Source organism: Pleurodeles waltl, chromosome 6, assembly GCF_031143425.1.
Source record: "Pleurodeles waltl isolate 20211129_DDA chromosome 6, aPleWal1.hap1.20221129, whole genome shotgun sequence".
In the NCBI taxonomy this organism is placed as follows: Eukaryota; Metazoa; Chordata; class Amphibia; order Caudata; family Salamandridae; genus Pleurodeles; species Pleurodeles waltl.
Genome location: NC_090445.1, coordinates 320,805,882 through 320,823,581, shown reverse-complemented (window position 1 = coordinate 320,823,581; position 17,700 = coordinate 320,805,882). Strand labels below are relative to the sequence as shown.

Below are 17,700 nucleotides of genomic sequence, written 5' to 3'. Positions count from 1 at the left end.
AGCTGCAGATACACATGCTGTGCATAGACTAGTAAGCAGTTATCTCCCCAAAAGCAGTGGATTAGCCTGTAGAAGTTAAAGTTGTCTGAAATAATGTTCGTAATACAGCCTGTCCTACTGTGGCTTGTTGTGTTGTTAACACATCTACACAGTAATGTTTTGTGAATGTATGAGGCGTAGACCATGTGGCTGCCTTACAGATTTCTGTCATAGGTATATTTCCTAGAAAGGCCATTGTGGCGCCTTTCTTCCTAGTGGAGTGCGACTTTGGCGTAATAGGCAGATCTCTTTTTGCTTTAATATAGTAAGTCTGAATACATTTCACTATCCATCTGGCAATGCCTTGTTTGGATATTGGATTTCCTGCATGAGGTTTTTGGAAGGCTACAAACAATTGTTTTGTCTTGTGAAATTGTTTTGTTCTATCAATGTAATACATTAGTGCTCTTTTGATGTCTAATATATGTAAGGCTCTTTCGGGTACTGAGTCTGGTTATGGAAAAAAGACTGGGAGTTCCACTGTTTGGTTTAGGTGGAACGCTGATATAACTTTTGGTAAGAACTTTGGATTTGTACGGAGAACCACTTTGTTTATGTATTGGTATAAAGGGTTCTTGTATAGTGAATGCTTGCATTTCGCTTACTCTTCTAAGAGATGTGATAGCTATTAGGAAGGCTACTTTCCAGGTTAAGTATTGCATGTCACAAGAGTGCATGGGTTCAAATGGTGGACCCATGAGTCGTGTTAATACAATATTGAGGTTCCACAAGGGAACTGGTGGTGTTCTTGGGGGGTATGATTCTTTTTAAACCCTCCATAAATGCCTTGATGACTGGAATTCTAAAGAGTGATGTGTAATCTGCAGGTAGGCAGATATTGCTGTGAGATGTATTTTGATAGAAGAAAATGCTAGTTTTGATTTTTGTAAGTGTAATAAATAGCCTACAATGTTTTTTGCAGAAGCATATAGTGGTTGAATTTGATTATTATGACAGTAATAAACAAATCTTTTCCATTTGTTTGCGTAACAATGTCTTGTAGTAGGTTTTCTAGCTTGTTTAATGACCTCCATACATTCTTGTGTAAGGTCTAAATGTCCAAATTCTAAGACTTCAGGAGCCAGATTGCTAGATTGAGCAATGCTGGATTCGGGTGTCTGATCTGTTGTTTGTGTTGAGTTAACAGATCTGGTCTGTTTGGTAGTTTGATATGAGGTACTACCGATAGGTCTAGTAGTGCTGTATACCATGACTGACGGGCCAAGGTTGGTGCTATTAATATTAGTTTGAGTTTGTTTTGACTCAATTTGTTTATTAGATAAGGAAGGAGTGGGAGAGGGGGTAAAAGTGTAAGCAAATATCCCTGACCAAGTCATCCATAATGCATTGCCCTTGGACTGAGGGTGTGGATACCTGGACGCAAAGTTTTGGCATTTTGCGTTTTCTTTTGTTGCGAATAGGTCTATTTGTGGTGTTCCCCAGCTTCGAAAGTAAGTTTGTGGTATCTGGGGATGAATTTCTCATTCGTGTGTTTGTTGGTGATCTCGACTGAGATTGTCGGCTAACTGGTTTTGAATCCCTGGGATGTACTGTGCTATTAAGCGGATGTGATTTTGAATCGCCCAATGCCAAATCTTTTGTGCTAAGAGACACAGTTGTGATGAGTGTGTCCCTCCCTGTTTGTTTAGGTAATACATTGTTGTCATGTTGTCTGTTTTGACAAGAATGTGTTTGTGGGATATTAGTGGTTGAAATGCTTTCAATGCTAGAAACACTGCTAACAACTCTAAATGATTTATATGCAGTTGCCTTTGTTGAACGTCCCATTGTCCCTGTATACTGTGCTGGTTGAGGTGTGCTCCCCACCCTATCATGGAAGCGTCTGTTGTGATCACGTATTGAGGCACTGGGTCTTGGAATGGCCGCCCTTGGTTTAAATTTATACGATTCCACCATTGAAGCGAGGAGTGTGTTTGGCGGTCTATCAACACTAGATCTTGAAGTTGACCCTGTGCTTGTGTCCATTGTGTTGCTAGGCATTGTTGTAAGGGACGCATGTGTAGTCTTGCGTTTGGGACAATGGCTATGCATGAAGACATCATGCCTAGGAGTTTCATTACAAACCTCAATTGATAGTGTTGGTTTGGTTGCATGTTTAGTATTACATTTTGGAAGGCTTGTACCCTTTGTGGACTTGGAGTGGCAATCCCTTTTTGTGTGTTGATTGTTGCTCCTAAGTATTGTATTTGACACGGTTGTAGATGTGATTTTTGGTAGTTTATAGAGAACCCGAGTTTGTGAAGGGTTTCTATGACATATTTTGTGTGTAGAAGACACTGTTGCTGAGTGCTGGTTTTTATTAACCAATCGTCTAAGTAAGGGAATACGTGCATGTGCTGCCTCCTGATGTGAGCAGCTACTACTGCAAGGCATTTTGTGAATACCCTTGGGGCTGTTGTTATGCCGAACGGTAACAGTTTGAATTGATAATGCACGCCTTGGATTACAAATCTTAAGTATTTCCTGTGGGAAGGATGTATGGGTATGTGGAAATAAGCATCCTTGAGATCTAATGTTGACATGTAGTCCTGTTGTTTGAGCAAGGGAATTGTAAGGAAATGCCTCCTTGGCATGGTTACCCCCTGACTTTTAGCCTTTGCTGATGCCAAGTTATGATTTGAAAGTGTGCTGAGGCCTGCTAACCAGGCCCCAGCACCAGTGTTCTTTCCCTAACCTGTACCTTTGTTTCCACAATTGGCACATCTTGGCATCCAGGTAAGTCCTTTGTAACTGGTACCCCTGGTACCAAGGGCCCTGATGCCAGGGAAGGTCTCTAAGGGCTGCAGCATGTCTTATGCCACCCTGGGGACCCCTCACTCAGCACAGACACACTGCTTGTCAGATTGTGTGTGCTGGTGGGGATAAAATGACTAAGTCGACATGGCACTCCCCTCAGGGTGCCATGCCAACCCCACACTGCCTATAGGTATAGATAAGTCACCCCTCTAGCAGGCCTTACAGCCCTAAGGCAGGGTGCACTATACCATAGGTGAGGGCATAAGTGCATGAGCACTATGCCCCTACAGTGTCTAAGCAAAACCTTAGACATTGTAAGTGCAGTGTAGCCATAAGAGTATATGGTCTGGGAGTCTGTCATGCACGAACTCCACAGCACCATAATGGCTACACTGAAAACTGGGAAGTTTGGTATCAAACTTCTCAGCACAATAAATGCACACTGATGCCAGTGTACATTTTATTGTAAAATACACCCCAGAGGGCATCTTAGAGATGCCCCCTGAAACCATACCGACTACCAGTGTGGGCTGACTAGTTTTAGCAGCTGCCACACACCAGACATGTTGCTGGCCACATGGGGAGAGTGCCTTTGTCACTCTGTGGCTAGTAACAAAGCCTGTACTGGGTGGAGGTGCTTCTCACCTCCCCCTGCAGGAACTGAAACACCTGGCGGTGAGCCTCAAAGGCTCACCCCCTTTGTTACAGCACCCCAGGGCACTCCAGCTAGTGGAGTTGCCCGCCCCCTCCGGCCACGGCCCCACTTTTGGCGGCAAGGCCGGAGGAGATAATGAGAAAAACAAGGAGGAGTCACTGGCCAGTCAGGACAGCCCCTAAGGTGTCCTGAGCTGAGGTGACTCTGACTTTTAGAAATCCTCCATCTTGCAGATCCCAATAGGCTTAGGGATGTGCCCACCTCCCCTCAGGGAGGAGGCACAAAGAGGGTGTAGCCACCCTCATGGCTAGTAGCCATTGGCTACTAACCCCCCAGACCTAAACACACCCCTACATCGAGTATTTAGGGGCTCACAGAACACAGCAAGATAGATTCCTGCAACCTAAGATGAAGAAGGACGGCTGACCTGAAAGCCCTGCAGAGAAGACGGAGACACCAACTGCTTTGGCCCCAGCTCTACCGGCCTGTCTCCCTACTTCAAGAAAAAAACTGCGCCAGCGACGCGTTCTACAGGGTCCAGCGACCTCTGAAGCCTCAGAGGACTACCCTGCATCTAAAAGGACCAAGAACTCCAGAGGACAGCGGCTCTGCTCCAAAGAAGAAACATCTTTGCAACTAAGAAGCAACTTTGAAAGAACACACGTTTCCCGCCGGAAGCGTGAGACTTAGCACTCTGCACCCGACGCCCCCGGCTCGACTTGTGGAGAACCAACACTACAGGGAGGACTCCCCGGCGACTGCAAGCCCGTGAGTAGCCAGAGTTGACCCCCTGAGCCCCTACAGCGACGCCTGCAGAGGGAACCCAGAGGCTCCCCCTGACCGCGACTGCCTGCTTCAAAGACCCGACGCCTGGTAAGGACTCTGCACACGCAGCCCCCAGGACCTGAAGGATCCGACCTCCAGTGCAGGAGCGACCCCAGGTGCCCCTCTCCCTTGCCTGCCTGCATCGCTGAAGAGATCCCTTGGTCTCCCATTGAACTCCATTGCAAACCCGACGCCCGTTTGCACACTGCACCCGGCCGCCCCCGTGCCGCTGAGGGTGTACTTTTTGTGCTGACTTGTGTCCCCCCCGGTGCCCTACAAAAAAACCCTGGTCTACCCTCCGAAGACGCGGGTACTTATCTGCTGGCAGACTGGAACCGGGGCACCCCCTTCTCCATTGAAGCCTATGCGTTTTGGGCACGACTTTGACCTCTGCACCTGACCGGCCCTGAGCTGCTGGTGTGGTAACTTTGGGGTTGCCCTGGACCCCCAACAGTGGGCTACCTTGGACCCAACTTTGAACCCTGTAGGTGGTTTACTTACCTGCAAAACTAACAAACACTTACCTCCCCCAGGAACTGTTGAAAATTGCACTGTCTAGTTTTAAATTAGCTTATTGCCATTTGTGTGAAAACTGTATATGCTATTTTGCTAATTCAAAGTTCCTAAGTGAAATACCTTTCATTTAAAGTATTGTTTGTAAATCTTGAACCTCTAGTTCTTAAAATAAACTAAGAAAATATATTTTTCTTTATAAAAACCTTTTGGCCTGGAATTGTCTTTGAGTGTGTGTTCCCCATTTATTGCCTGTGTGTGTACAACAAATGCTTAACACTACCCTCTGATAATTCTACTGCTCGACCACACTACCACAAAATAGAGCATTAGAATTATCTCTTTTTGCCACTATCTTACCTCTAAGGGGAACCCTTGGACTCTGTGCGTGCTATTTCTTACTTTGGAATAGGGCATACAGAGCCAACTTCCTACAGGAATCATGTCTTGAAGTGTCACCATGTGAAAGTGATCTGATTTGATGTAAAGATTTAGTGTTCTGAGGTCCAATATGGGTCTCAGTGTTTTGTCCTTTTTTGGAATTAGGAAATACAGGGAGTAAACACCTGTTCCTTTTTGATGGTTGGGTACTAGTTCTATTGCTTCTTTTTGTGACAATGCTTGGACTTCTAGTTGTAACAGATCTAAGTGTTGTTTGGACATGCTGTGTGCTCTTGGAGGCACATCTGGTGGCCAATGTAGGAATTCTATGCAATAACCATGTTGGATAATTGCTAGGACCCACACGTCCGTAGTTATGTGTTCCCAGTTGTGGTAATAATCTGAGTCTTCCCCCCCCACTGGTGTTGTGTGGTGGGGGTTTGTGACGTTGAAGTCACTGTTTGGTTTGTGGGGTTTTTGGGCTCTGGAATTTCCCTCTTGTTTTAGGGATCTGTCCACCCCTATATTGTCCTCGAAAACCTCCTCTCTGATATTGGCCCTGATATGTGGGTCTAACTTGTGAGGTGGAAGGCTCTGTGGTTTGGGCCCGAAACCCCCCTCTAAAGTGCGGCTTCCTAAAAGTGCCTCTGCTCTGTGGGGAGTAGAGCGCGCCCATGGCTTTGGCCGTGTCCGTGTCTTTCTTCAGTTTTCTATCGCTGTATCCACCTCCGGCCCAAACAATTGTTGTTCGTTGAAAGGCATATTCAGCACAGCCTGCTGTATTTCTGGCTTAAATCCGGAGGTCCGTAGCCACGCGTGTCTCCGAATGGTTACCGCTATGTTTACTGTCCTGGCTGCCGTGTCTGCTGAGTCCATAGCCGACCTTATTTGGTTGTTGGAGATAGTTTGGCCCTCCTCTATAACCTGTTGGGCACGTTTGTGGAACTCTTTGGGAAGGTGTTGAATGAGATGTTGCATTTCATCCCAATGTGCCCTGTCGTATCTTGCCAGTAGAGCTTGAGAATTGGCAATTAGCCATTGATTGGCTGCCTGTGCTGCCACCCTCTTGCCTGCTGCATCGAACCACTTTCAACAGAGTGGAGCGCAACACAGCCAAATTCTCAAAGTGAGGATAAAAACTAAATTTCCAAGCCCAGGGAAGAGGTTTGGAAGAGAACGGTCAGACTACACCTGACAAGGCCCCAAGTTGTCTCAACCAGAAAGGAAACATGGGAAAGGAATAATTGAACAGCTCTTCCTGAAAGAAAAGGGACCAAATACCCAGTGAAAAAAAAGTCACACCTGCACCAAAAATATGATACCTGGATAGTAGAAAGCAGGATATCCAGGAACAATTCTAAATTCTTACAGCAAACAAAGCAGGAAAGGAGGAGCTACACCAGATGACCACAGAAAGGGACAGTGTGTATGGAAATTATCCAGAAGGGCATGCAGAGCAAGCAACCCCAAAGGAACATCCAACAAAGACTGCAGAGACCTTAGGTCTACGGGCTACAAAGTCTATCAGTCCAGAACCACAGTACTTTCTTAAAAGTACTAACTGTGAGCAGAGTCAACAATCCAGGTCCCTTCGCTTAGAGTACCCAGAATTCTGAGCCAAAATCTCAATGCTAACCAGACCAGGCAATGTGCAACTAATAAAATCAGACCAATGCAGACTGGATGCTGAGAACACAACCCATGACACCATCTAATTATAACTATAAAAGATAAGGTAGTGTAAGCTTAGCCTGACTGGTTTCTAGGCAACTCATAGGTAGTAATATTATCCCTATTTGATTAACGCATTTGCTGTCCCCAGAGTGATGAAAAGGTGGGAGGAACGTTCTGGATTAGAACCTGTACCTGACAAGTTACACAAAGTTTTAAGGAGAGGATGCCCCTCTGCAATGATATGTGGGTTTTGTCCACTGACTCCATGTTGCACTTAGTCTAGCAGCACACCGTAACATTAGTGACCACCAACTTCATTTTGCCTGTTGACTTATTTTTTTGCATTAGCCACTGCCACGTTAAAAGCTGCAAGTAGTTTTCCACATTGTACAATGTGCACATTTTTTTTTATTTTACGCGTACTTTCCCACCAAGGGCTTAGGCTGTTTTGAATGGGCACCTTGGGATTGTGGCCAAGTCCCGAAGTGTTATTTTCAAAGCTGGCCTAAAGCAATCAGCATTTTTTTTTAAAATATATAAACTTCTAAAGTGAGAGGAAGGTTCTAGAATTTTCCTCTCTTGTTTGTTCAAAGTATAAGAGGCCGAGACCATATGGACCGGGGACAGAGAGTGATTGCAGATCCCAGGCATATCCAGGACGCTGAGTGTGCCATCCTTCCCGTGAGGATAATTGATCTCTCTCCTCGATCGATTCTGGGATCTGGCGATCTGATGCTGAATAGGAGGGAGATGAAGCAGTGATGCCCTTTCCTCATGGTGATGCATATTTTTTAATTCATTATTTGCTTTGTGCTTTGCATTATACTATAGATACATATATTTGCTGTGTATATTGCAGTGGAGAATCATTTGTACATGTTTTCATTTAATTGCTGTGACCATTTTTAAACGTGTGCTTTCAGCATGCTAATCTCCTTTTAGGAACCTTGCATAGTGAAATAATAAATGTCTTCTTTGGACTAAGAAGTGCATTCCATATATTTTTGTCAGTGCATAAGTGTTTCAGCTCTGTCATTAGTGAAGCAAAACACCCTCTCCCCTCATCTTTCTTAGAGACCATTACAACAAAAAGATGAGCTTGGAAAAGGTCAGCCAACCAGAAGCTAGTCAGCCCATGAGCTGTTCCTGAGTTCAAAGATATCAGAGTAAGTAGTAAATGGAAGACTTATTTATACACCTGAAAGTATACAAAATGTGCATACTATAAAGATGGAAGGTTTCTTTACAAATAAATAATATCACTACATGTCAACAGAGTGAAGCCTACCAGAGCAAAAGTCGCTCTGAAACCGGCAATGCAAGGTCTGATAAATTTACAAAAGGGAAGACCTAGCCCAACGAAAAGAACACAAAGCATGGAGCAGGCAGGGGGAATACCATCCCTGACCCTTAAAGCCGTAACTCACATCCCTTCTGGACTTACAAAGCTGAGACAGGCCAAAAATTGTCACAGTCTTCCCCGCCCATCCACAGACACAGCGATCTAGTAGTGCAGCAAAGAAATCTCAGGAGAAACTATTACCCTAGTAAATAATGCTAATTCCAGGGAACCTGCCCCACCCCTGGTAGAGGGCTCCCAACGATTCCATGATCGATATACAGGGAGTGCAGAATTATTAGGCAAGTTGTATTTTTGAGGATTAATTTTATTATTGAACAACCACCATGTTCTCAATGAACCCAAAAAACTCATTAATATCAAAGCTGAATATTTTTGGAAGTAGTTTTTAGTTTGTTTTTAGTTTTAGCTATGTTAGGGGGATATCTGTGTGTGCAGGTGACTATTACTGTGCATAATTATTAGGCAACTTAACCAAAAACAAATATATACCCATTTCAATTATTTATTATTACCAGTGAAACCAATATAACATCTCAACATTCACAAATATACATTTCTGACATTCAGAAACAAAACAAAAACAAATCAGTGACCAATATAGCCACCTTTCTTTGCAAGGACACTCAAAAGCCTGCCATCCATGGATTCTGTCAGTGTTTTGATCTGTTCACCATCAACATTGCATGCAGCAGCAACCACAGCCTCCCAGACACTGTTCAGAGAGGTGTACTGTTTTCCCTCCTTGTAAATCTCACATTTGATTATGGACCACAGGTTCTCAATGGGGTTCAGATCAGGTGAACAAGGAGGCCATGTCATTAGATTTCCTTCTTTTATACCCTTTCTTGCCAGCCACGCTGTGGAGTACTTGGACGCGTGTGATGGAGCATTGTCCTGCATGAAAATCATGTTTTTCTTGAAGGATGCAGACTTCTTCCTGTACCACTGCTTGAAGAAGGTGTCTTCCAGGAACTGGCAGTAGGACTGGGAGTTGAGCTTGACTCCATCCTCAACCCGAAAAGGCCCCACAAGCTCATCTTTGATGATACCAGCCCAAACCAGTACTCCACCTCCACCTTGCTGGCGTCTGAGTCGGACTGGAGCTCTCTGCCCTTTACCAATCCAGCCACGGGCCCATCCATCTGGCCCATCAAGACTCACTCTCATTTCATCAGTCCATAAAACCTTAGAAAAATCAGTCTTGAGATATTTCTTGGCCCAGTCTTGACGTTTCAGCTTGTGTGTCTTGTTCAGTGGTGGTCGTCTTTCAGCCTTTCTTACCTTGGCCATGTCTCTGAGTATTGCACACCTTGTGCTTTTGGGCACTCCAGTGATGTTGCAGCTCTGAAATATGGCCAAACTGGTGGCAAGTGGCATCGTGGCAGCTGCACGCTTGACTTTTCTCAGTTCATGGGCAGTTATTTTGCGCCTTGGTTTTTCCACACGCTTCTTGCGACCCTGTTGACTATTTTGAATGAAACGCTTGATTGTTCGATGATCACGCTTCAGAAGCTTTGCAATTTTAAGAGTGCTGCATCCCTCCTCAAGATATCTCACTATTTTTGACTTTTCTGAGCCTGTCAAGTCCTTCTTTTGACCCATTTTGCCAAAGGAAAGGAAGTTGCCTAATAATTATGCACACCTGATATAGGGTGTTGATGTCATTAGACCACACCCCTTCTCATTACAGAGATGCACATCACCTAATATGCTTAATTGGTAGTAGGCTTTCGAGCCTATACAGCTTGGAGTAAGACAACATGCATAAAGAGGATGATGTGGTCAAAATACTCATTTGCCTAATAATTCTGCACTCCCTGTAAAGGTCTTGTGGTCTTTGCCCCCTTGTAGCCACATTGATAGGAGGCGCCTGAGGGGAAGAGCAGAAACGGAGTGAGGGAGGACGGTTTTTGAGCTTTTGTTAGGCCATGTGGTATATGAAAAGAGGAGGATACACCTGAGATGTTAATACTAGGATGAAGAAGGTTGACAAAGTAATGATGAGTTGCCTGTAAATAAAATAATGTGAAGATGCGTTACAACATGAGGCATTCAAATACTTTGAGGTCCAGGAGTACTACATAAAAATTTAAAATAATTATAGAGGAGACCCAGTTGCCCTTCAACCCTTAATATCAAAGTGAACACAGAGAAGAAAAACGTTGATTTCTAAAGCTAACCATTCACCTCTTTAATGAGTAGTACATCTCAACACTATAGAACTTCCCTCCTATACTCCTTAATACTGTGAGCGATTCAACAGTTTAAAATCACAGCCCTTATCCTGTACAGCACTCCCTTGTACCTAGCTAGAATCAAGCCACGTGTAAAATACCATACTGTCCATCCTATATACTAAAAATATTTCACACTTGGCATGCTGGGTGCACTCAGGTGAGAGAAGGTGTTACAGGGAGAGTTATTCACTCACAAATTGCAAAAGGGAACCGGTTACCCAGATGTCCTTTCTCCAACACAAAGAGGCAGCATAAGCATAGGACTGGGTGTGGTGATGGCTCATAATTCTCTGCACCAGAGCCGTAGGGGCTGCACCCCTCTGGAATTCCTACACATTCAATTGTTTAGAGAAACAATCATATCTCTAAACAGATCGATGCTTTTAAGTATGAACTGTCTGTCCCAGGCTGCCTGCGTCGCCTTGCTTTGAAGCACGAGACAGAAGCTAGGCAGTAAATCAACTTTCTACACTGTGACGCATGATGCAGGGTTGACTGCTTTAAAGCCCTTCATTTCCATTGTGGGCTACAGTAGTATCCACTACAGGCCAGTGACGCTTTTAGCGTCATGAATTTGGGCGTCTGAGTCTTCATCCCTGCGTGAGGGCAGCCATCTGTCATTAACAGGCATAGATCCCACCCATTCGTCATGCAGTAGGAAAGGATGCAAGCATGTGTGATTTAGTGCCTTGTCTTCTGTAACGGTAAGTGTCATAATGCTAATCTTGTGTTCTTTTTATTGGTCTGAGACCCCCTGTCACGATAACCTCCCCCATGTGATGCAGGGCCCTGGCTACAGATCGCTGGCTCTGTTAGAAGTGGAGGTGGTGTATTTGTTCCTCATGAAACTGTTCCTTTGCCAAATTGATCCAAATATCCGAGTCAAGCACAAGTGGAGAAATGCATGATTACAGTAAAGCCAGTTATCTGCTGTCTGGCGTTAAAACTAGTCCCATCTTCATGCCTTTAACATTAATGCCACAGACATTGTTTGATATGTGAATCATGAATTTTAAAATGTGTGTCAGCCATTTAGTTCCTCTTATTTCACATTTTACTTTATGTTGCATTCCCCAAGAGACTTAGCTGTTTCATCATGCTGTGTTTCTCTGCATTGTATTACTCCTGCATAGTGCATACTTTCACTCGTGCCAGGTGTTTATGGGGGCTTTGATTGAGAGTGCTGGTGCTGAGGCTGAAGGCAAAGCCAAGTGCTTGACAGTGGATTGGTCTCTCTGCAGAGCACACAGAACAATGGTCATGTATTCGAGCTGCAAATGAAATTTACAGTATAAATATGTGTGAAGGGGTGTGTAGAGGTCAAAATATTTAGAAGGCAAATGCAAAATGAAATACATGTGCTTAGATGTGAATGGGTGCAGTCTATGTTTGGCGTTGTAAAATAAGGGAGATGCAAGGGAGTGTATTCAGGGGAGAGGGAAAAGAGGGCGCTGAAGAGGAAAGAGAGGAGGTTGAAAATGTGCAGATGGATGAGATATGAAGAGAAAAGGGCATACGTATCTAACTTAAAGGACACATAACTGAAGGCCACACTCCTTCCATAGGCCTCAATTATATTTACTTTGCAGTCTCACAATTTCAGAATCTAAACATTTTCAATGTTAATTATTTATAGCTAATCATTGTAGTTACTCATTTTTTTTAAACAGCTAACGACCATCGACAAAGCCATTAGTACTGTCCGCCTTTAGATGTATGTCAGTTCTTGTGTTTTATTCCTGGATGCAATAATATCTCAGAGAGAAACCAAAATACAGGCTAGGTGGCAGACTATGGAAATCACAGACATTTATTTTACATGTTCCCTTTTAGAGGGCCCCCACTTTTTTTCATCCCGCTTAAAGATCTGTCTGCAAATATTTCTGTATGACTGATTGCAGCCAGCAGCTGTGGGTGCTTCCTGATGCCTGCTTAGAGCATTTTCTTCCAGAGTTGATGCTGCATGCAGTGCAGGGCACTGGGCAAGCACACACTCTAAAGGGCCTGAAGTTGTCACGCTATAGAATTTACACATTAAAGTAATTGTTGAAACTATTAATGCATTAAGATATGGGTCACTTTTTAATGTGTTTAGTATTTCAATATGTTCCCACTACTTTATAAACCTTGCTTTCCCACGAAATTAATTTGCTTTCAACACCATGTGTCAATCTTTTTTCAATTTTTTCTTGGGAGGAGAACTCGCCTTGGATCCCACTTTTGTCCATTAAGCTTGCTGGCCTCTCTTGCTACATACAAGTTATACCTAACTTTTATGCCCCACCACTTTCAAATGTCATCAGCCCCCACTGGTGAACACACAAATTAAATTGAAACTTACTCTTCTTCCCTTTCACTCTTCTCCCTTTTAGCCCCCCATCCAGTCCAGTTTTTAAGATATGCTTTTACCAGTGTGAAAGGCCTCCTTACCTTTTTCCAGCATCAGCGTACTATCTGCAGTGTCGCTTGCAACCAAGTTCAGGGTGATCTCCTGCTGACCTAAAGAAAAGATAGAGAGGTGACATGAACGACCGGTTTCACTAGCACAAGGCTACTGTGCTCCTTCCAGGGCACCAAGGCCTTCTGGTGCACTGGAAGTGAGATTAGCAGGTAACTTCATGTCAACAGGCCAGACAGGCCTGACCAGGCCATAGGTGTTGTTGTACCAGGGGGCTGGTTTCACTACTGGTGGGGCCGATTTTGTTGCTGGGGGCCAGCTGCGTTTCCTGCCTGCAGAACAAATGGGTTTAAAATGTGCAGGTCAGACCACCCTCTCTTAAGTCATTTCATTTTGTTTTTGGTCGGTTCCTGTCTCCTGCAGGGTCATCATGAGCAGCAATGACCTTAAAGGCTTTAGGGGTAAAAGGGTGATGGGTTCTGCTTTTGCTTGGCTCAGAGAGGAAAGGAGGCACTGTGAAAAAGGTAATTTCCTAGGATCACACAATGTGGTCAACTAGAAGCTGGGACTGATGCAGGGTTTCCTGATTTTACCTGGCACAATTCGACCATTACTTGGTTAATTTTTTCTGTCTCCAGTTTCGCCACACAGCTTAGTGCTTTGTATTTAACTCTTTGAGATGCTAAAACTGCACTGTTTTTTGTTTTGTTTTTTGCAGTGCAGCTCAGCCTCGATGGGCAGCAAAAGTAAGTGCTGTACAACCTTGCCATACTGCGATTTTTATATATACCCGATTTTCAACAAGGCAGACAAAATGCCTTCATCTTTCTTTGCCAATGTTTTCCATAGAAACCAAAAACCGCAAACCGGTATACATGTTTGTTGGTTCTTGTTCCATTAAAAAATTACTCTATGCTGCTTCATGCTGTAGCGAATAAAAGGTCTAATTCGCCACAAATCCATAATGAGACATCACGACTCAATGCCGATTAGTTGCTGTTCGATGCCACTTGTGCACCATATGTGGCAGGTACACGGTATCATTGCAGTTTCTACATCTCTGCCAGCACGTTTTTCATCCATTTGAGATGCAATTTTGTAAAATAATTAAATTAGTTGGAGAGAAATGTGTTGTGTAGGAAAACGTTTTGAAAGCTAGTTTAAACAAATGTGGGTAATCTACTTGTAGGGAGCTGGCCTGGTGTGCAGGGAGCACCTATGGTGTTATCACCTTATACCAGGTCTAGGTATCCCCTATTAGTGAGGTGTAGGCAGTGTCTAGGAAGCCAGGCTCTCTAGAGGTAGCTGTGGATGAGCAGCCAAGACTTATCTAGGAGACATGCAAAGCTTATGCAATACCACTATAATCACACAACACTTACACACATGAAAGAACCACACAGTGTTACAAAAATAAAGGTACTTTATTACAGTAACACAAATATTAAAATACTGTACAGGCAATACCCCAACTGGAGGTAAGTAAACACACTATTATATACACATTAGCAATCAGTAAATGGCATAGAAAGCAATAGGCATTGGTAAAAGCAATAGCAAATAGTGAGGGCCCTAGGGGAGGGCCAAACCATATACTAAAAAAGTGGAATGTGAAAGGCAGTCTCCCACCCAAGGAAGTGGAATCAGTAGAGGGGAGCTGGAGGAACTAGGAACCCCAGGAGGTGAGTACCAGAGTGAACCCCAGCTACCAGAAGACCAGAGGTAAATACCTGGTTTCCCCCCAAACAAACAGGACTTTGGAGAAGGATTATGCAAGACCCAACCAGGACTGGAAGAACCCAAAGCTGGATCCTGACAGAAAAGGACCTGCAAAGGAAGGTCCTGCAGTTTGTGATAGTGTCTGCTTCTGGAATGAGCCACTACCCACCCTTCTGTGGATTCACAACCAGGTCGACGGTGGACGAAGGTGGTCCCGCAATGCAGCACAGGAGCCAAAGAGGAGTCCCAGGTGTGAGCATGTGATGTCCCACTTCAGCGGTCTAGATGCAGTCGGTCAGTGGTGCTGGAAAACCACCAACAAGCCTTGGACAATGCAGGAGTCGGAGAAGAAGTTTTAGAAAGGCTGAAGAGGACCAGCAAGGTCCAGGGGACTCGACCCAAGGAAGGGAGTCTGGGGTGACACTCAGCAGCTGGGAGAGTCTCCAGAAGAGGATGCATTACCTACAGGCAACCTACTGGCTGCAGGCACAGGAGTTGCAGTGAGGCCCACTCAGCACACCTGAAGAGGAGCCCCACGTCGCTGGAGCAGCAGGCAGGAGACTGTGCTTTGCAGGAACGAGTGCTGTGGTCCGGGGCTAGACGGAGCCTGAAGATCCCTTGGAGGAGGAACTAACAAGCCGTAGTACCTGCAAGAGTCACAGTGCACAGGGGTACTGTCCTGCAAGGAACAGCAAGGGATTACCATCTCCCAAGTTGGACAGCTGGTAGAAAGGACCAAGGGGACCACTCCAGACCTCCACCTGTGATGCAGAATCCACGTAATTCCGGAGGAGAGCAGATCCATGCAGCCACTCGCCGTTGCAGTTGGTGCCTGAAGATGCAGGGGAGTGACTCCTTCTTGCTTCTTGTGCAGGCTTAAGACTCGTCGCCCTCAGAAGATGCACATCTGGGGAAATGTTTCAGTTGCTGGAAGGAGTGGAGAAACAAAGTTGCAGAGCAGAGTCGTCTCTGTAGTTGCAGATTGTCGGTTCCTGAGGGTCCAGTTGAAGTCCCAGTGGCCAGAAGAAGTAAACAATTTAGAGGAGTCCTACTGGAATCTTGCACACAAATCTGAGGACCCACTGAAGAGGGGGACCCTAAATAGCCCAGGAAATGGGCTTGGTCACCTAGCAGTGTGACCACCTACCAGGAGGGGGCTGTGACGTTACCTACCTGACCTGGCCACTAAGATGCTCCCTGGCCACCTTGGATTCAAGATGACAGTCAAGTGGCCACCCGGAGGAGCTCTGGACGATGGACAAGGGAGTGGTCACTCACCTTTCCTTTGTCTACTTTTGCGCCAGAGCAGGGGCCAGGGGTCCCTGTATTGGTGCAAACCGGTTTATGCAAAGAGGGCACCAGATGTGCCCTTCAAAGCATACCAGTGGCTTGGGGAGGCTACCCCTCTCAAGCCAAGTAACACCTATTTCCAAGGGAGACAGGGTTACCTCCTTCTCCCACAGGAAATCCTTTCTTTTGCCTTTCTTTCCTCTGCCTCATCTGGTCAAGCAGCAGGAGGGCAGAAACCTGGCTGAAGGGTGGCAGCAGCATGGGCTGCCCAGGAAATGCCAGAAGACTAGTAGGAGCAATGCTAGATGTCCTCTAAGGAGCCCCCAGAGTGCATGGAATCATAAACCAATACTGGCAACAGTATTTGGGTATGATGCCGACATGTTTGGTACCAAATATGCGCAGGTTCAGAGTTACCATTATGTGGCTGGACCTGTGTCTAGTACACGGGTAAAATGGCTTCCCCACACTTACGACGTCCATTGTAATGGAGCTGGAGTTCATACCCCTGCTCACGCAGGGGTGCCCTCACAGACAGGTACCTGCACCCTGCCCTCTGGGCTAGGACCGCCTACCATAGGGGTGACTTACAGTGACCTGGTGCAGTGACCTATAGTGAAAGGGTGCTTGCACCTTTTCATACAGGCTGCAAAGGCAAGCCTGCATACACATTTTGCATGGGCTTCCATAGGTGGCACAATACATGCTGCAGCGCATGGGGAGCCTCAGGTGCCCCAATGCCGTGGGTACCCAAGTACCATATACTAGGTACCTACATGGGGGCACCGGTATGCCAATTGTATGGTGTGCAAAGTCCTAAGCAACCACATTTGGAGGGAGAGAGCACAATCACTGTGGGCCTGGTTTTCAGGATCCCAGTGAGAAAAGTCAAAACATACTGACAGCTGGCAAAAAGTGGAGGTAACCAGGCCTAAAAGAGGGTACTTTCCTACACTACTAACATTTAGAGTTAAGTGACTGCATATACCCCTACGCCAAATCTACAGTGTTTGCTATACTATCTACACATCCTTCTCCAAAATGAAAATATGCAGTTTTTTTTCTTCCTAAAAGAAATTCAACATAATGGGTAGAAATATTTTTCGTATCACCTCAGCTCTATATGATTTTCTCGGAGTATGCCTCCCTGCTTTTATAAACCACCCTGGGGTATCCCTTTATAAACCACATTCATCTCTCCCTGATTCAGTCTACTACTTGGTCCCAGGAAGTGAAAAAAAACTACAACTCCCAACATGCATGACATTGTGAAATGAACACAGGGGGTCCAGAACGGGACTTCTCTCTCTGTTAAAATTGTGTCATCTGCTAATGACAGCTAGACATATGTTTTTTTAATTCTCGGTGGAATGTTTTATTAACCCACTCAATTTATTATGTAAAATTCTTCACATGCTTAAGTGTAAAATGGTGACCTACTAAACATATGGGGCTGGAACGGCTCGGCAACCATGTCCCAAACTTCAAACAAACGAAGAAACAGGACCCTATTGCTGGAGGTGGCAACTTCATTCCAGGCCTCTTTAAAATCCTGACGCTAGGCAACTGCCATCATCCGACAGGATCAATCAAAGGCATCAATCACAGACCAGGAAATAGAGGCAGAGGTGAACTGAACAGTATACAAGCGCATTGCACAATCCTCAGAAATAGCAACACTGACTGTTTGTGATTGTGTGAGCATGGCAGTGTAGAACAGTGAGAGGACTGCATGTCTTGATACTTGATCTAAAGCCCTTATGCACACAAAGCATCCTGTGCCACAAAAGGAATGATAATATGCTGGGCAACTTGAAGTGGTTTTTGTAGGTGTAAAGGGCTAAGTGGG

General features: G+C 45.1%; 1 protein-coding gene across 1 annotated transcript in view; it reads right to left on the bottom strand.

Annotated features, from left to right (window-relative positions):
- LOC138299673 (interferon regulatory factor 9-like) overlaps positions 1–17,700 on the bottom strand; it is a 183,053-nt gene that overhangs the window by 55,989 nt on the left and 109,364 nt on the right. Inside the window, exon 6 of the mRNA XM_069238145.1 lies at positions 12,875–12,943. Coding sequence (XP_069094246.1) covers positions 12,875–12,943 — 69 coding nt within the window. The remainder of the gene's footprint in view (positions 1–12,874; positions 12,944–17,700) is intronic.